General features: G+C 48.7%; 1 protein-coding gene across 3 annotated transcripts in view; it reads left to right on the forward strand.

The window, feature by feature from the left end:
* AXL (AXL receptor tyrosine kinase) overlaps positions 1 to 19,929 on the forward strand; it is a 75,618-nt gene that overhangs the window by 24,297 nt on the left and 31,392 nt on the right. For all 3 annotated transcript variants that reach the window (XM_083454993.1, XM_083454994.1, XM_083454995.1), the window contains 2 exons: positions 17,667 to 17,747; positions 18,942 to 19,057. In XM_083454993.1, coding sequence (XP_083311119.1) covers positions 17,667 to 17,747; positions 18,942 to 19,057 — 197 coding nt within the window. The remainder of the gene's footprint in view (positions 1 to 17,666; positions 17,748 to 18,941; positions 19,058 to 19,929) is intronic.

Here is a 19,929-nt window from a genome sequence, read left to right on the forward strand (position 1 = left end):
TCCTTGCCTTTCCCTGGCTCTGGACCAAGGTGTTGAAAACCGTTTCAGGGCCTAGCTGATGAGGCTCCGATCGAGCTTTTGTTTGCTTCTCCTTTTTCTGCATCTGGGTGGCTGAGCCAAAAATCCCCCGTCCTTTATTTTCCTCTCTGTTCTGCTGGCTGCAAAGAGAGAGCCCTGGTTCTCCCCGCAAGCCAGTCCCTCTCTGGCGTTATTGAAGAGCAGGGGGCAGGAGGGAAGGGCCGTGAATTCAGGAGGGGGACCCCTATTCTCGCCCTCCATTCAGCCTTGCCTTCGTGAGCGTGCCCCTTTCCCCCCCTCCCTCACGTCCTTGTTCATTGTCTCGGGTGTCCCCCTCTCTCAAAGCCCCTCTTGTCCCCAGCCTCCAGCTTCTTTTGTTCCCTTTTCTATGCGAGTGGCTGGTTCCCGATGGCTCGGCTGGGGAGGGGGGTTTACTCCGAGCGTGGGAACGGGCCCTGCAAGCCTTGCCAAATGCCAATTGGGCAGTGTGCGTGCGTCCGTGCATCTGCAAGCGTGTCTCCGTCTCTTGCCGCTCACGAAAACAACGCCGACCTGTTTCGAGGGTCCAGAGTGCTTCACCTTCATTCTCTCGGTAACCCTTACAACACACCTGTAAGGTAGGCCAAGGGGTCGGGTGGCCAGACGCATCTCAGCAGGTGTCGCTTGTGCGAGAAGCTGTAGCACTTGGTGAAATGCCCTCCTGTGCAAAGAGACAGGAGAGCTTGTCCTGCTTTTAATACAGTGGTACCTCGGGTTACATACGCTTCAGGTTACAGACTCCGCTAACCCAGAAATAGTACCTCGGGTTAAGAACTTTGCTTCAGGATGAGAACAGAAATCGTGCTCCGGCGGCGCGGCGGCAGCGGGAGGCCCCATTAGCTAAAGTGGTGCTTCAGGTTCAGAACCGTTTCAGGTTAAGAACGGACCTCTAGAACGGATTAAGTACTTAACCTGAGGTACCACTGTAATAATATTAATAATTTTATTATTTGCATCCTGCCCATCTTGACTGGGTTTGCCCCAGCCACTCTGGGCGGCTTTCAACGAGTATAAAAGCATAATAAACATCAAACATTAAAAACTTCCCTATACAAGGCTGCCTTCAGATGTCTTCTCTAAGTCGTATAGTTATTTATCTCCTTGACATCTGATGGGAGGGCGTTCCACAGGGCGGGCACCACTACCAGTGTGAGAGCCAGTGTGGTGTAGTGGTTGAGAGCGGTAGTCTTGTAATCTGGGGAACCGGGTTCGCGTCTCCGCTCCTCCACATGCAGCTGCTGGGTGACCTTGGGCCAGTCACACTTCTCTGAAGTCTCTCAGTCCCACTCACCTCACAGAGTGTTTGTTGTGGGGGAGGAGGGGAAAGGAGAATGTTAGCCGCTTTGAGACACCTTAAAGGGAGTGAAAGGCGGGATATCAAATCCAAACTCCTCTTCTTCTACCAAAAAGGCCCTCTGCCTGGTTCCCTGTAGCTTCGCTTCTTGCAGTGGAGATGGGTGGGCCATGTGGAGATCGGGTAAGCATTTCGGGAGAGGGGATGTTTGGAAGGGCCCCTTGTTCTTTGGCACCACAGATGACGGGCAGTACTGCAAGCCACTCAGAGCCGTGGAAGGTGAACCAAGAAAGGACCACAGCTCATCCCTTTGACATCTTTGTCGGTCTATTTAGCATAATATTGTGAACACCAGACTCCTCCAGGCTACCTATTTATTAAGCTTTCATTCTGATTTGCATGGGACGCGGGTGGCGCTATGGGTTAAACCACAGAGCCTAGGACTTGCCGATCAGAAGGTCGGCGGTTCAAATCCCCGCGAGGGGTGAGCTCCCGTTGCTCAGCCCCTGCTCCTGCCAACCTAGCAGTTCGAAAGCACGTCAAAGTGCAAGTAGATAAATAGGTACCACTCTGGCGGGAAGGTAAACGGCGTTTCCGTGTGCTGCTCTGGTTCGCCAGAAGCGGCTTAGTCATGCTGGCCACATGACCCAGAAGCTGTACGCCGGCTCCTCGGCCAGTAAAGCGAGATGAGCGCCGCAACCCCAGAGTCGGCCACGACTGGACCTAATGGTCAGGGGTCCCTTTACCTGATTTGCTTGCACAAATCTTATGTGGGGATTGTACCACATCCTGTCTTATTGAGCATTCATTCTTAAAAAAAAGATGGCAATAAACATTTGACCCCAATTTGCTCTGATTTGCTTGCTGGATGTTTATACAGTTTCCTGTTTCTCATTTGTTCACCCCACACTTCTCGCTGCATTTTCCTAGCCTCAGGAAGCGGATTTGTTGTGCTGAGGTGACAGAGTGTTTTAACCCTGGCGGGCCCAAATTTCCCAGCATGCATTTGAATCCCTCCTGAAAAATGCTGACGGGAGAGTCTTTCCACCCTGCTAGCCGATGGTCTACTCTGTTTGCCCCAGAACAGTTTGGGGGGCTTCCCAGAATCCTTGCCGCTGGGCCTTTCTGCCAAAGGCCACCGGCTGATTAGCTGAAGCCAGCCACAGCTATTTTCCTTTTCTTGCTTTTTTCTTTTGCTGATTTGGCAGTTGCGTGGGGTTGCGAGCCTCAAACCAGACGCCTGGGTAAGAGGAAGTGGGTGTGAAGGGCTCCTTTGGCCAAAGGGCATCTCTTGCTTCCCCTCGAATAGAAACCAAAATCTTGGCAGCAAGAAGCTCCTTGTGGCCGTAGCCCTAAGCACACGGGCTGCTGGAGGCAACCCCCCTTGAGCCCGGTGGGACTTCCATGCGTAGGGCGGAGATTTCCGCCAGAATCTGTTCTTGCCTGGGAGTGTAGTCTGTGCCATGCAGCTTATTCAGACGCAGGGTGGGTTGGAGGCAAAAGAGTGGCGCAAATGGCAAGATGTCTTTGCCATATTATTGCAAGGAAGAGCTTGGGGAAAATACCCGCAAGACAACCGAGCAAGACAGGAAGGGTTTGGGAACCTGAGGCTAGTGCAATAGACCCTCCTGTGGAGGCCTCTGATGGTTGTTTCAGAGAGAAGGACACATGCTTTGAATGCAGAAGGTCTTAGGTGGAAGGCAGCCCTGTTTAGGGAAGCTTTTAATGTTGGATGCATTACTGTACAGTGGTACCTTGGGTTAAGCACTTAATTCGTTCCGGAGGATTGTACTTAACCTGAAACTGTTCTTAACCTGAAGCACCACTTTAGCCAATGGGGCCTCCTGCTGCTGCCACGCCGCCACGATTTCTGTTCTCATCCTGAAGCAAAGTTCTTAACCTGAAGCACTATTTCTGGGTTAGCGGAGTCTGTAACCTGAAGCGTATGTAACCCGAGGTACCACTGTATTTTAATATTTGGTTGGAAGCCGCCCAGAGTGGCTGAGGAAGCCCAGCCAGATGGGTGGGGTATTAATAATAATAATAATAATAATGATGATGATGATGATGATGCCTGGCTTCTGTAACACCCAAGCTGTAACTCACTGCCCTGAAAATCCACCCACCGTAGTCTTGCTTCTGGCTGCAGGCTTTCCCCTCTTTTTCGCATTTTCGCATTAGCTTGGGCCTGACTCTTGAAAGGATGTCAGCCAAACACCTCCTATAACAAAAGGGAAAAAAGGGGGGTCTGTGTTCCCTTTGGGGTTCAAATAACAAAACAAAACCCTGATCTGCAGCTCGTGTTTCTTGTTTCTTTTTTCATCCCGGTTTTTAAAATGGTGTTGCTCCACGATCCATATCTATCCTGTGGCTGTCCTGTCATAGAGTCATAGACTTGTACAGTTGGAAGGGACCCTGAGGGTCATCTAGTCTGACCCCCTGCAATGCAGGAATCTCAGCTAAAGCATCCATGACAGATGGTCATCCAACCTCTGTTTAAAAATATCTCCAAGAAAGGAGAGTCCACCAACTTTCGTGGAAGTCTGTTCCACTGCCGAACAGCTCTTACTGTCAGAAAGTATTTTTCCGAATGTTTAGTCGGAATCTCCGTTCTTGTAGCTTGAAGCCATGGGTTCGAGTCCTACCCCCTAGAGCTTGAAATGCTTCATTTTGACGTCTCTCCCTCTGCCTCTTTCTGACGCACCACCAGCTTCAATCCATATTTAGAAAAGGAGCGGCCGAGCGGTCATTTTAAGGAGGTTGTGTGGACAAGGCCCAAGCCAGCAGCAGGCGAAGCGTTTCCCCTGAAACATCTGGAGGGTATTAGTGGCTGTGCAAAACATCTGGGGGGGAAGGTGACAGATTAGCAGCAGCTATGCACACATTTCTTTTGCCCTGTTGTGGTTACCGGGGGTCAAAATTGTTCTGCTGGGTTTTGAAAAGAGGACAAGAGGAGGGGGTTTGCCCCTCTGGCCTGTTTGACCAGAGGCAACAATGGCACGAAAAAACCCCTGTTTCCGCTCCCTGTGGGAAGATAGATGCATTGTGTCACTCCAAGCACTTTCACTTCTCTTAAAAACAGTTGCCCTCCGATGTTCACACACTGCCCTTTGTCGTGCTCTTCCCTTCCTCCTCTCCCCTCAGAGCTGAGGTAAAAACCAGCCCTTCCAGTGTCTTGAATAGTGTTTCTCTACCCTGCGCGTGTTTTGCCTCGCCCCACATACCTGCTGTGCCTCTTATTTCTCTTACTGCTCATTTGGCCTAGCTGTGGCACGCAGTGAGTCAGGGAAGGGGAATTCTGGGCAGGAGGTGACATGCATCTGAGTCACGAGCCAGGATCCGGATGCCGCTGCAGGAAGCCGGCCAGGGGAGCATTTGGACGAGGGGCCCTGAATGGGCAGATGTGGGGCCCAGGCAGTGACTGAAAGATAGCTGGAAAAGGATGAAGGCTTTGATACCTCTGATTTAGACCACTGGTATTCAAGAGCCTGGCAAATGGCCCTTTCTGAGGAGATTTCTCATGGACGAAAAATATCCAGTGGGCCCAGTGTCTGATTTTTTTGCAATGGTGCTATTGCCTTTCACTTACCAGTGAGGAAGCACGTGGCCGGATTGGTCCCCGTCGGCTTACAGCACAACCGCTTCCATCTGCAATTAATTTTTTTAGTGGGACAAATGGGAAAACGAAAGCGCAGGGAGACACCGTTTTATTTATTTGGCGAGCCTGCAAATTTGTACCTGTCTTTCCTTTAGAGCTTAATTATTTCGATAAGGAAATATTGCAGCTCTTTTCTTCCCCCGCTTGTGATAACGCTGCGTAGATTACCGTATTTTTCGCTCTACAAGACGCACCAGACCACAAGACGCACCTAGTTTTTGGAGAAGGAAAACAAGAAAAAAAATATTCTGAATCTCAGAAGCCAGAACAGCAAGAGGGATCGCTGCGCAGCGAAAGCAGCAATCCCTCTTGCTGTTCTGGCTTCTGGGATAGCTGTGCAGCCTGCATTCGCTCCATAAGACGCACACACATTTCCCCTTACTTTTTAGGAGGGAAAAAGTGAGTCTTATAGAGCAAAAAATACGGTATTTCTTTCTCTCCAGAAGTCCTGTCCTCACCAAAGGGACATGCGTCCACCAGACGGTGCATCCTTCCCAAATCTGGGTGGTTGGGTGACCTTTCACGTGGCAATGAGGGATGTTCCTGGAGAGGAGGTTTGCCATAAGTTGGCGCGTGCAAAAGAGAGGAGAGTGATGCAAAAAGTTGAGAAATGTGCAGGCAACGGGAGTGTGACCCGGGAATGGAGGAAGTTGGATGAGGCAGGGGAGGTTATGCATGTCAGAGGTGAGTGCCTGTCCGTGAAACGAAAGATGCATTTGCGGACAGCCCAGGGTAGAGGAGCATTTAAGCAGACGCTGCTTTTATCTCTTTGGTGTGGAACGAAAGTGATGTTGAAGGCACAAGGCCAGGGTTATTTCTGACCATGTGGTAGGCCCACCTGAACACAAGAGCGTCGAAAATGTGCTCTTTGATTGTGCAGAATGGCTCGCTTGAGGGTTCTTGTACTGCCCGGTACTTGGTGGGCCACTGGAATTTGGGTCATACCCTGCCAGGACGGACAGACAGGCGGACATTACAGTGGTGCCCCGCAAGACGAATGCCTCACAAGACGGAAAACCCGCTAGACGAAAGGGTTTTTCATTTTGGAGGTGCTTCGCAGGACGAATTTCTCTATGGGCTTGCTTTGCAAGACGAAAATGTCTTGCGATTCCTGGGGGTTTTTTTCGCTCCCCACCCCCTTTTTCTAAGGCACTAAGCTGCTAATAGCCTTTTAGCAGCTAATCCGCTAATCCCTTAAGCCTTTTAATAGCCGCTAATAGCGCTAATCCGCTAATCCGCTAATGGGCTTGCTTCGCAAGACGAAAAAACAGCTAGACGAAGAGACTCACGGAAAAGATTCTTTTCGTCTTGCGAGGCACCACTGTATTGCCGTTTTAAATGTGGGCAGATGAGAGGGAGGAAAAGAGACTCAGTGCGACCCCTCTGGGAAGTGAAATGGCGTGAGAATCATCAAATTTTAGAGTCGGAAGGGATTCTAAGGGTCATCTAGCCCAACCCCTGCAATGCAGGAATCTTAACTAAGCAGAGATGTAGAATCTGTGGCCCTCCAGATGCAACCACTACTGCTCCAATCGTCCCTAACCATTGGTCATGCTGGCTGGGAATGATGGGAGTTGGAGTCCACCAGAACCTGGAAGGTGCCACGTTGGTTACATCTGTGCATTCTTCCCCAAGCATTTGGGGAAATGCTAGTGAACCGCACATTCCCCAACTATAGGCTGTTCCCCATTGTTGCAGCTGGTGATAAATTGCATTCTTGATAGTCAGGGGATCGTCTTCCTCTGATTCCAGAGAGGAAGGGAGGGTTTCTGAAATGTAGGAAGGCCGTGCATTATCACAAGAGTTTGGGTTTTGTGGTGTGGCTTTTGCTGTTTGGACAGAGGAAAAGGGGAAACAGTCCATTAAAAGCTGCAGATTCGCTCTGTTACTTGCTGAAGGAGAATGTGGATTCAATCTGTGGGAATCCTGTGACAAATCTAGTGATTAGCTGTAGGAAAAAGAGATACAGTGCAACCGAAACACATCTTTTATGTAGGTAAAGTAAAGGTAAAGGTAAGGTAAAGAACCCCTGGACGGTTAAGTCTAGTCAAAGGCAACTATGGGGTTGTGGTGCGCATCTCGCTTTCAGGCTGAGGGAGCCGGCGTTTGTCCACAGACAGCTTTCCTGGTCATGTGGTGGAAACCAGAGCATCTTTTATGTAAACCAGTTTGGCTGGCCTAGCGAAGAGCAAATCTGTTAAACGACAAAAGGTGCTGATGATGAAGAAGAGTTTGGATTTGATATCCCGCTTTATCACTACCCTAAGGAGTCTCAAAGCGGCTCACATTCTCCTTTCCCTTCCTCCCTCACAACAAACACTCTGTGAGGTGAGTGGGGCTGAGAGACTTCAAAGAAGTGTGACTAGCCCAAGGTCACCCAGCAGCTGCATGTGGAGGAGCGGAGATGCGAACCCGGTTCACCAGATTACGAGTCTATTGCTCTTAACCACTACACCACACTGGCTCTCTGATGGGCAATCCGAGAGGAATCCTTGGGCCTGGGAAGATGGATGTTGCCAAGGTGATGGGGTATGTCTTTGAAGTGACAGGAGAAGAGAGATTTTGAGCAAGGTATTCTGAAAAGAAGAAGGAAGACTGGGGTCCATCTTGGGCAGGCTGGCTGCAGGCTGGCTGGGAGAGATGCCTTGGACTGCATGGCTGCAGTCCTGTGAGGGACAAGCCCCTCTTGAAAGGACCATCCTGGAAGATTTGGACTCCCTCCATGCAGACTGAAGGTGTGAATAAACCATATTTCTCAAAGCTACGACAGTCTCCGCCATGTCTCAATTCTCCAAGGGAACACAGGCCGTGGGTGAATGCCTGGAGCCCCCGGGCTCTTGCCACCACTTGGCAGAGAGAGGAGGAGGTGGAACCCACCTTTTGTAACAGTACACATCCAAACATATTGGGCAGTTGCGCTAATGTTTGGGGAGTAGCCTAAGCCTGTCTTTCCTGCTGGCTTCCTTGCTCAGCCTGCAATTTGTCAATAGTCTCTCCAGAAAGATGTCTGTGGTCTCTCTGCAGAAGGAAGCTACTGCAATAAAAGGATGCCCAAGAACTATAAAAGTGGAGGTCACAAGGCAAGAGGGAGGCACATGGCATGTGCAAGAACAAAACCGCGCAATGCACTTCTCCAAAAGTGTGCGGTCCTCTTGTTTCAACACTGCCACATCAATCCTATGGGTCCACCTGCAAAGGACTATGAGAGAGAGAGAGAGAAAAAGAAGAAGCATCTCTTTCCACCCACGTTTGCAATTACAGTATGCATGCTGTTTCATGTCCTTGTCTGGCATGCAAGGAGGACCTCAGAGGCAGGTGGGCTGTGGGCAGGCCGGGAAGAGCCTGGCTGGAAACCAGAAAATCCGAAAGCTCAGAGGAAGTAATTGCCACAACGGCTAGATCTGTTGTCCCATGCACAGGGATGACATCCCTCTGTATAACAGGTGCTGGGGACAGACAATAAAGAACCCTCCGACATGCTTTTCTTGAAAAATTCCTGGGCTATGGATTCATTAGTGGCTTAAAACACCACAAGGTTGCCTCGGCCCCAAGTAAAAGGTAAAGGGATCCCTAACCATTAGGTCCAGTCGTGACAGACTCTGGGGTTGCGGCGCTCGTCTCGCTTTATTGGCTGAGGGAGCCGGCGTACAGCTTCCGGGTCATGTGGCCAGCATGACTAAGCCACTTCTGGTGAACCAGAGCAGCGCATGGAAACGCCGTTTACCTTCCCGCCGGAGTGGTACCTATTTATCTACTTGCACTTTGATGTGCTTTGAACTGCTAGGTTGGCAGGAGCAGGAACAGAGCAACGGGAGCTCACCCCGTCATGGGGATTCGAACCGTCGACCTTCTGATCGGCAAGTCCTAGGCTCTGTGATTTAGCTCACAGCGCCACCCGCGTCCCTCGGCCCCAAGTACCAGGGTTCAAATCCTTGCTCAGCCATGGGATGCCTGATTATCGTCTTCCAAAGCAGCTACTCTATTCCGAACTTTAAAACGGTAAGCGTAATGCTGGTGGTCAACAAAAGAGGTTTAAAGACTCTCTCAAGGCAAAACTAAAAATATATATGGTATAAACACCGACAACAGGGAAACACTGACCTGCGAGCGCTCCAATTGGAGCACAGCCTTCACCAAAGGCGTCATAGATTTTGAAATATATTTTTAAAATTTAAAAAATTGTCCAGTAGCACCTTAGAGACCAACTAAGTTTGTTCTTGGTACAGTGGTACCGCGGGTTACAGATGCGCCGCTGCGGGTTGCGAACCTGCATCCCACACAAATCACGTCCATAACTGTACCTGACACCTGAGATGTACAGTGGTATCTCAGGTTACATACGCTTCAGGTTTCATACGCTTCAGGTTACAGACTCCGCTAACCCAGAAATAGTGCTTCAGGTTAAGAGCTTTGCTTCAGGATGAGAACAGAAATCCCATGGCGGCGGCGCAGCAGCAGCAGCGGGAGGCCCCATTAGCTAAAGTGGTGCTTCAGGTTAAGAACAGTTTCAGATTAAGAACGGACCTCTGGAACGAATTAAGTACGTAACCAGAGGTACCACTGTATAAGCTTTCGTGTGCATGCACACTTCCTTAGATAGATTTTGAAGACGCTCGAACTGAGGACGACAGGGAGAAACGTGTGAAGAGGAAGGCACGCTTGGCAAACCCTGCGATCAATTCCAGTTGGGACCTATGTCCCAACTGGAAGGGTGTGTGGATCCAGAATTGGCCTCCACAGTCACCTGGACTCACTGTTAAAACCATGTTCATGGAAGATAATCTTACTTGGCCATGAAGGAGAAGAAGAAGAGAGAGCCATGAAACTCACTTTGGGTGTCCTTGGGCCACTGCCTCTCAGCCCAGCGCACCTCGCAGGGCTGTTGTAGCGATTAAAGGAGGGCAGGGAGAGAACCACGTACACCGTGGTTGAGCTCCTTGGAGGAGGAAAAAGTAGGATATAAATGCAATAAATAAAGCAATAACCAACTGCAGAGGGCACCAAGATGGAGGGAAGGATGTCCTCACCAGACCCTTCTTACGGCAGCGAAGAGACCGAAATAGTTAAATCATTTAGTTAAATCGTCTTGAAGAGAAACTGCTGGGTGGAAATAAAACAAGGCCAAATGTGATGTGGTAGAAAGGGAGTGAGCGAGCTATGTTGCAGATAAGAAAGCCTTTGGAGACATCCGGAGATGGAGGATGCAGCAGATCTTGCTGTAGGAGTTTCAGAGACAATTGCAGATTAAGCACTTAGGCGGGAGACCATGGAAGAGAGAATTTTGGGGGGTGAAGTCAAACTGTTGGAAGGCTGTAGCACCGGCTGCGGCCGTAGAGACCGATGCAGGAGAGACGTGTTTGGTTGCAGCCGGGGGAGATGAAGGCGTCCAGTTGTGCTGCTGCAGATTCACCGTGGCATTTCTTCTCTCTGCGCTCCTCCTAGGAGACGGGAGGATGCGGCAAATTATGCTGCAGAAGCTTCGGAGAGAATGACGGATTAAGCACTTGTGCCTTATGATGTAAAATGGGATAACGACAAAAGGGACTGATTGCAGGCTAATTGTCCAAAGCTGTGAACCGCTACCGTATTTTTTGCTCTATAAGACTCACTTTTCCCCTCCTAAAAAGTAAGGGGAAATGTGTGTGCGTCTTATGGAGCGAATGCAGGCTGCGCAGCCATCACAGAAGCCAGAACAGCAAGAGGGATTGCTGCTTTCGCTGCGCAGCGATCCCTCTTGCTGTTCTGGCTTCTGAGATTCAGAATATTTTTTTCCTTGTTTTCCTCCTCCAAAAACTAGGTGCGTATTGTGGTCTGGTGCGTCTTATAGAGCGAAAAATACAGTAATTTAAGAAGGCTATTGATAAACTAGAATATGAGCAGAGGAGGCAACCAAGATGATCAAGGGTCTAGAAACCAAGCCTTATGAGGAACAGTCGAGGGAGTTGGGTGTGTTTAGCCTGGAGAAGAGGAGACTGAGCGGAGCTAGAATAGCCGTCTTCCACTAGCTAAAGGGTTTTCACACAGACAATGGAGCAAGCTTGTTTTCTCTCTCTCCGGAGGGTAATCCCCAAACAGCAGCTTCAAGTTACAAGAAAGGAGATTCCAACTAAACATCAGAAATAGCTTTCTGACGGGAAGAGCTGTTCAGTAGTGGAAGTTTGTGGTCTCTCCTTCCTTGGAGGTTTTTAAGCAGAGGTTGGGTGGCCATCTGTCAGGGATGCTTTAGCTGAGATTCCTGCATTGCAGGGGGTTGGACTAGATGGCCCTCAGGGTCCCTTCCAACACTACAACTCTACGATTCTACATTTGAATCCTTCATAGTGACTTCCGCATTGGGGTTGCTACCTTGTGCGTACAAATAAATGCATTTGATTCGTTACCTGGTTATTACTGGCCTCCGGTAAGGGAACCTAGGCACAGTCGTACCTTGGAAGTCAAACGGAATCCGTTCCGGAAGTCCTTTCGACTTCCAAAACGTTCGAAAACCAAATGGCACCTTCTGATTGGCTGCAGGAAGATCCTGCAGCCAATCGGAAGCCACGGAAGCCCCGTCGGACAATCAGATTCCGAAAGAACGTTCACAAACTGGAACAATCACTTCCGGGTTTGCGGCATTAGGGAGCCAAAACGTCTGAGTTCCAAGGCATTCAGGATCCAAAGCGTTTGGATCCCTCCAACAGTGGCAAAGGGGCAAGCTTGTTCTCTGATTCCTGGTTGTCTCTGTGAACTCCACAGAGTTTCTCGCCTGTGAGCCTTTGCCTTAATGTGGAACGAAGTGGGTGCTTCCGTGCAGATCTCCCTGGCTGCTCCTTTCCTGCCAACACCATCTGTTTATGCAGTTGCCCACTGGCTGACTCAGCCCTTGCAGGAATGATGTGGTCGGAGAGTAGCAGCAACCACCGTGAGGGGACTGGCCGTTGTTCACCCGCGCTCTCTTTGCCTCTTGTCTGCGGTACTTGGCCCTTAGCCTTTGCCTCTCCACAGGGATGTCAGGGCCGCCAAGCAGGTGGTCTGCCGGCATTGGATTTTTACATCTTCCCTCTCCCCTTAAATGCCATCAGTTGGTCGAGGTGACAGCTTCCGGGTGCCCACCGGCTGACTCAGTCCTTACAGGAATGGTGCGGTCAGAAAATAGCACCTGTTGTTGCGTGGGAGAGAGGGTTAAATCTGGGCCCTTCGCCAAGTCCCAGTAACAATGGTGTGTTCAAAGTGCAGTGACTCTTGGTTGCCGTCAGGGATCTGAAAGCTTTCATTCAGCCAGCGGATTTCATCCTCGGTGGGGTCTGTGTGCGTACATCATGTTCGCTCGCCATAGTGCTTCACAAAAATGCAAGGGGACGCACACACTTCACTGCTGTGATGGTGCTTGCGGCATGGAATGCTGTTGCAAAAGAGGCAGAGGAACCTATTGGCTAGTGACTGTGTCGTCGCTAGTGGCAAACTCCTCCTCCAGGCCTTTGACCATTTTGGTTGCCCTCCTCTGGACACGTTCCAGTTTGTCAGTGTCTTTCTTGAACTGTGGTGCCCAGAACTGGACACAGTACTCCAGGTGAGGTCTGACCAGAGCAGAATACAGTGGCACTATTACTTCCCTTGATCTAGATGCTATACTCCTATTGATGCAGCCCAGAATTGCATTGGCTTTTTTAGCTGCCGCGTCACACTGTTGGCTCATGTCAAGTTTGTGGTCAACCAAGACTCCTAGATCCTTTTCACATGTCCAGAGGAACGTGTCCAGAGGAGGGCAACCAAAATGGTCAAAGGCCTGGAAACGATGCCTTATGAGGAACGGCTAAGGGAGCTGGGCATGTTTAGCCTGGAGAAGAGGAGGTTAAGGGGTGATATGATAGCCATGTTCAAATATATAAAAGGATGTCACATAGAGGAGGGAGAAAGGTTGTTTTCTGCTGCTCCAGAGAAGCGGACACGGAGCAATGGATCCAAACTACAAGAAAGAAGATTCCACCTAAACATTAGGAAAAACTTCCTGACAGTAAGAGCTGTTTGACAGTGGAATTTGCTGCCAAGGAGTGTGGTGGAGTCTCCTTCTTTGGAGGTCTTTAAGCAGAGGCTTGACAACCATATGTCAGGAGTGCTCTGATGGTGTTTCCTGCTTGGCAGGGGGTTGGACTCGATGGCCCTTGTGGTCTCTTCCAACTCTATGATTCTATGAGATTCTTCGAGGTGAAGGTGGGAGATAAATGTGATTTTTAAAAAACAAATATTTCCTTAATGAATGTATGTATAAATGACTATAGCCCTTTAAACACAACCAAAAACTGCAGCAGTATCACGATAATTTCACTTTTGGACAAAATATTACTTTAGACCTGTGCACTGTTTGGTTTTGCTTTCTTTCTTTACATTTATTTTTTAAATTCTATGCCTTTTACTGTTACAAATCTCTAAGGGATTTACAAGTGGAATTATTGAGGAAAGCGGTTGAAAACAAGCGATTTAAAACGTCTAAAAAGAAAAGAAACCAGCGATAAACTAACAAGAGGAGCTTAGTTGTAAAGGAGCTTACAGGGAGTTTGATAGTAAGGCAAATCGAAGCCAATAAGCTGTGAAGACCAATTAAACACAGTTAGCATCTGCATAGATACTGACCTCATTCACACATTTGTTTTGGCATCTGTCTGTCTCGAGAGACAGGGCAGTGCACCTCTGGTGGGTGTGGGTGTGAAGCCAAACCACTGCGTTAGCAATACCAAAATGGCTTCCCAGGGGCGCAATCCGGGGCAGTGCGCGTGGAGGTCCTAGGCTGCCCCAACGACAAGACCCCCTTTCTCGGCCTCACTGATGTGGTCTGAAATATACTCAGAGTCGCAAAGTGATTTCTTGCTCTTTATTCAGCTCATAGTGGTGAGGAGGAATGAATGAAAGTCCCCTCAAAGTATCTGCTTTATATACATTATTTACACAATGGGCTGCACATGATTGGCTAATTCTGGAATTCTACTGTAAGCCAATCAGGTTGTGGATTCACTTATATCTGGAGCATGATTGGGTGGTTCCTGCCAACCAATCAGACTGCTGCATTGTTCTAGGACCAATCAGACTGCTGCATTCTGAATCCTATTGTTCTAGGACCAATCAGACCGCTGCAATTTGGATCCTGTTGTTCTAGGACCAATCAGACTGCTGTAGTTTGGATCCTATTCAACTCAGTACATAACATGGTCCAAAGGAAAACAGAGCAAGATGTTTGGCACCAGCTTGGCTGCAGGGGTTGCCAAAAGGAGGCATACAAGACACCATCCAACCGCCTTAGGGACTCCACTCCACATTTGTGTAGGGTTGACTCCGTAGCCTTTTTCTTCTCCCAAAGATATCCCGCAAGGCAGCGGATGTTTAGGACCAGAGTTTTCCTCCTCCTAGATGGGCCACCTTTCCAAGTAGCTCATCTGCCCCTCACTTCCCTCTACGACACGTGCAGATGGACGGAGAGGAGGAAACCATTCCAATGCAGGGAGAGAAAACCTTTCTCCAATGGAAGGTTTTCCTCAGCCCAACTGTTATGTACTGAGTCGAATAGGATCCAAAAGGCAGCAGTCTGATTGGTCCTAGAACAATAGGATTCAGAATGCAGCAGTCTGATTGGTCCTAGAATAATAGGATCCAAACTACAGCAGTCTGATTGGTCCTAGAATAATAGGATCCAAACTGCAGCAGTCTGATTGGTCCTAGAACAATAGGATTCAGAATGCAGCAGTCTGATTGGTCCTAGAATAATAGGATCCAGAATGCAGCAGTTCTGATTGGTCCGCAGGAGCCACCCAATCCAGCTCCAGGTGGAACGGAATCCACAACCGGATTCGCCTACAGGAGAATCCCGGAATTAGCCAATCACATGGGGCCCATTGTGTAAATAATGTATATAAGGCAGACATTCTGGGGGAACTTTCATTCCTCCTCACCACTATGAGCTGAATAAAGAGCATGAAATCCACTCCCGACTCTGAGTATATTTCACCTACCCACTGTAATTGGGTGACTTGTTTGTGCCAGCTAAATCTGCTGCCGCTGGGCTGTTGAAGGGAAGCTCCTCTCAGTTCTTATCCCTGCTGCCTCTCAGTTCTTATCCTTTTTTAATCTTTAAACCAGAACTGGATCAAGCAGACCTTTATCCAGAGCGCTCCCTGTGGCTGTCCTGATGGCAACAGAAGCCAGCCCCTGTTTCTTGCAGTAGTGCCTATTCCAGCCACCCTTTTCCCTAATCAGGATAAACGAACCCAGGACTCCTGGCTCGAGAGACCATCCGAGGCACAGAAACGGGGCCAAGGCTTGGAGCTTGGAACCAGACATGAGGAAACCCAAACCACAGACGGGTGGGCGGAAGGAACAGGACATACCAGCTGGGACAGAGGACTGGTCCCCAGATGTTCTTTCTCCAGGGCAGAGGGGAGGGTGGAAGGAAGGGACCTGGTTGGCTAGAGGACGACAAAAGTCTGGCTTTTGTTTTCTTACGTCCGTTTGTTTTCTAACGTTTATGCCCTGCCTTTTCTTCCGTCACGGAACTGGAGGCCGTTCAGTTCCCAGGAGGACACAGGAAGCCAGACCATCTAGCTCAGCCTTGTCTAGCTCTCTGCTCCTCAACCTTGCGTCACCAGATGTTGAGAAAGAACTCACCCCCAGCCATTGGTCCCAAGGTTGAAGAATAACAGGACTATCAGCAGCTAACCAGGATTTTAGATGAGGATCTCTCTCTCTCTCCCAGCCCTACCTGGCTGAACCTGGGACTTCCTGAATGTTGTTATTTAATATTATTTACTCTTAAAAAAGCACACCCTGCTTTTATCCTCCGTAAAGAAGATGCTCAGAGCACCTTACAAATGAAGGTAAAGGTAAAGGGTCTCCTGACCATTAGGTCCAGTCGTGGCCGACTCTGGGGTTGGGGCGCTCATCTCGCTTTATTGGCCGAGGGAGCCAGCGTACAGCTTCCGGGTCATGTGGCCAGCAGGACTAAGCCGTTTCTGGCGAACCAGAGCAGCGCACAGAAACACCGTTTACCTTCCCGCCGGAGCGGTACCTATTTGTCTACTTGCACTTTTGATGTGCTTTCGAACTGCTAGGTTGGCAGGAGCAGGGACCGAGCAACGGGAGCTCACCCCGTCGCGGGGATTCGAACTGCCGACCTTCTGATCGGCAAGTCCTAGGCTCTGTGGTTTAACAGCGCCACCTGTGTCCCTTACACGTGTAAACACACGTGTAAAAACCACATAAACCCAAGCACCATATGCAAATCAGTTTAATTAGCAGAGGTGCTAATTTCAATATAAGTAAGGTGACATTTTATTCACCCGGGATTAAATAATTATTCTGAATAATAATGTTTGCTTTGTGCGTGGGGACTTTGGGCAAAGGAGTATTTTATTCTTTTGATAAATTATTATTAATAATAAAAGCGTTGCAGGGGGTTTTTGTGGGGGGGGGGCGGTTGATGTTTCATGCTGGAAATCTGTAATAACAGCCCAGAATAGCCCCCAATCTCATTTCCCTGATTTTTCTTTGCCTGTAATTTGAAACTGGAGAGAGTGGCGAGGGGGTGAGTTTGAGGTGCTGTTGTACATTACTCTTGAGAAGTCCACAGTGTGCTCTTGAGAAGTACCCAGAATGTCATGCTAGGTGTGGAATATATGAGTTTATTCTGGAGCTCAAATAACAGCAGAGGTGGTCCTGCCTTGGTGGATTTTATTAAGGGACCTCAACACACAAATAGTACTAATGACTCAGTCTCCTTTCCAGATCTGTAAAATGGGAAGATTAGCTGCTTTACAGGGATGCTGGATTTGCAAGGCAAAAACTGAGAGGTCCTGAGTACTGCCTTGTGGAGTAGAGGGTGAGACTTGGGCCTGGGAGAGAGAGATTTAAGTCTCCGCTCAGTCTTAAATTCACCTGGCTGAAGAGATTTCACCCCTCCCATACCCAAGAATCTCCTGAGCAGTCTGCTGATTCTGCAGAGAGGAGGAGGCGTGTTCTTATATCTACTTATTCTGCTCCAGCACCACAGTCAGTGAGAGAGAGTCGGTCAGTGAGAGAGTCAGGGAGTGAGTCAGTCAGGGATAGAAAAAGACTGAGTGTTATCTCTGTGTAGATAAGGTCGCTGCAGAAAGCAGCAGAAACACTCAGTGCACTCCAGCATCTCCATTTGTATATAGTTTGTATAGTACAGTAGCTGTTAGTGAATAAAAGAAGATATTCTTCAGTGCTGTCGTCCGAGTGATTTATGCTCTGCTGTACTCTGCTGTACAACGACTGTCTTCTTGTTGGAGTGACTTTTGGTGCTCACAGCTCTGAGCTGTGAGTCCACAGCACTTAGACCTGTTCCTGTGAGAAAGGTGGTCTCCTGGAAGTGCTACCCAGCTCGCCTAGCCCAGTCGGGGCTGAAGTGGATGAGTCCAGTTGGTGACACTGGCTCAAGGGCGATGATGACATCAGCAAGCTAGGTTATAAATAATGAACATGCAGCGCTCTGTAAGCTGGGAGCGCGAATGGCTTCACAAGAACACTGCGAAGATTCATGAGCTAAGGAACGTAAAATCGCCTTAGACCTAAAACCGGAACAGATATGCTAATAATCATTGAGTTTTAAAACAAGGCTGCTGTGGATACTGACTAAATATATCTACTTTTGTGCCTCCTTTCGTCTCTCAGGTCTGAATCACAGCGCATCATTCTCATGCGAGGCCCACAACGATAAGGGGGTGGGCACATCTCGGACTGCAAAAGTGACAGGTGAGAGGATAAGTTGTGGGGTGCATTCCTAGAGCAAACGGAGACCTTTGCCAAGGCCGCAGCACAACTGCTTTAGGTACACTGTGAGGGTGAAGCTAAATGCATATTTGGATTTAACACGGAAGTTTTGAACAATGCAAGCACTGTCAGCTGGTGTGTGTGATAATTAATGGGATCTGTGCAGACACAGAGGGGAAGTTCCTCCCCCTGCTGCAATTCTGGAGGAAAACCCCATTTATGAAGCTAGGTTATTTTGCTAAGGGAGAATTCCTCTCAGTGAATATACTCACTTCAGTGGAGGAATGTTCATCAGGACCATAGGAGAGGAGGAAAGGGAAGATGTCCACACACACACACACACACACACACACACACACACACACACTACACCTTCTCTGATCCTGTTAAGTAGCATCCCCCTTCCGCAGCTGATGCAATTTACATTTTTAAAAACCCGGACTTCAAATGCAAATATACAACACAAAGACCCTTTTTTAACTTGGCAAGTTGCCCTGAGTTTATAGGAGGAGCACATGCTACTTTCAGATTGCAGATTTGGATCATTACTGACACACACACACACACACACACACACACACACACACACCAAAATTCCCTGCAAGTAGAAAACTAGCATGTTGAGCATAAGGCTTAAGATGAAACCTTTATCCTAGAAATGCTAGCTTTCCATCGGCAGGGATTCCTTGGCATACATTTAGAAAGGTAGCTGGCGCAATAAGTGTGCTTCGTATAATTGCCAGAGTATTCTTTTTAAAATAAAGTTTTATTGATCTGCAATATATAACAATTACCAAAAAGAGAGAGAGAGAGAAAATATGCAAAAACAAAACTCCAACTAGTCCCCCTCGTCCCTCTAGGTACAGATCAATCCGGTTAAGTTTGCCAAAGTCCAATCTGTGGTTTTGGTAGTTGCTGTTGTTCAGGGTTATCAGTAAAGTATTTTATAAAAGGAAGCCGTGTATTCTTGACAACTTCTGGATCACAGTAATGATGAACAAGCCCGTGAGAAGGATCCTGTATCCTAATCACAAGTACGTAGGCCCCGCTGACCACAGTGGGACTTACATCTGAGTAAACATGTATAGGGCCACTAAAACACCCTCTTTTTGACTTTCCTCCGCAGTAAGCTCTTGTGGTATATCATACACCTGCTCTCTTACATCTTCCCTCTAGTGGTACCTGGGCGGCCAAGCGCCTTATCCCTTCTGCATCGTAGCGACCACCACCTGGAAGTGACGTGGGAACCAGGACCGAGTGGGGCCTACGCTCTTGAGTTGTGCACCATCCAGGTAAGAAGGGAAGCCTTGAAGCCTGCCCAAACTCCCTCGCTGTTATGTACTGAGTTGAATAGGATCCAAACTGCAGCAGTCTGATTGGTCCTAGAACAATAGGATCCAAATTGCAGCAGTCTGATCGGTCCTAGAACAATAGGATTCAGAATGCAGCAGTCTGATTGGTCCTAGAACAATGCAGCAGTATGTTTGGTTGGCAGGAACCACCCAATCATGCTCCAGATATAAGTGAATCCACAACCTGATAGGCTTACAGTAGAATTCCGGAATTAGCCAATCATGTGCAGCCCATTGTGTAAATAATGTATATAAAGCAGATACAGTGGTGCCCCGCAAGACGAATGCCTCGCAAGACGGAAAACCCGCTAGACGAAAGGGTTTTCCGTTTTGGAGGTGCTTCGCAAAACGAATTTGCTATGGGCTTGATTCGCAAGACGAAAATGTCTTGCGATTCCTGGGGTTTTTTTCCCCCCTCCCAGCCTTTTTCCCAAGCCCCTAAGCCACTTAACAGCTGTTCGCTAAGCCGCTGAACAGCTGATCTAAACCGCTTATCAGCTGATCTAAGCCGCTAATAGCCTTTTAGCAGCTAATCCGCTAATCCCTTAAGCCTTTAATAGCCGCTAATGGCCTTTTAGCAGCTAATCCGCTAATCCCTTAAACCTTTAATAGCCGCTAATAGCCTTTTAGCAGCTAATCCGCTAATCCCTTAAGCCTTTAATAGCCACTAATAGCCGCTAAACCGCTAATCCGCTAATGGGCTTGCTTTGCAAGACGAAAAAAACCGCAAGACGAAGAGACTCGCGGAACGGATTCTTTTCGTCTTGCGAGGCACCACTCTACTTTGAGGGGACTTCCATTCATTCCTCCTC

This window comes from Podarcis tiliguerta (assembly GCF_965153285.1).
Source record: "Podarcis tiliguerta genome assembly, chromosome: 8".
NCBI classification, from domain to species: Eukaryota; Metazoa; Chordata; class Lepidosauria; order Squamata; family Lacertidae; genus Podarcis; species Podarcis tiliguerta.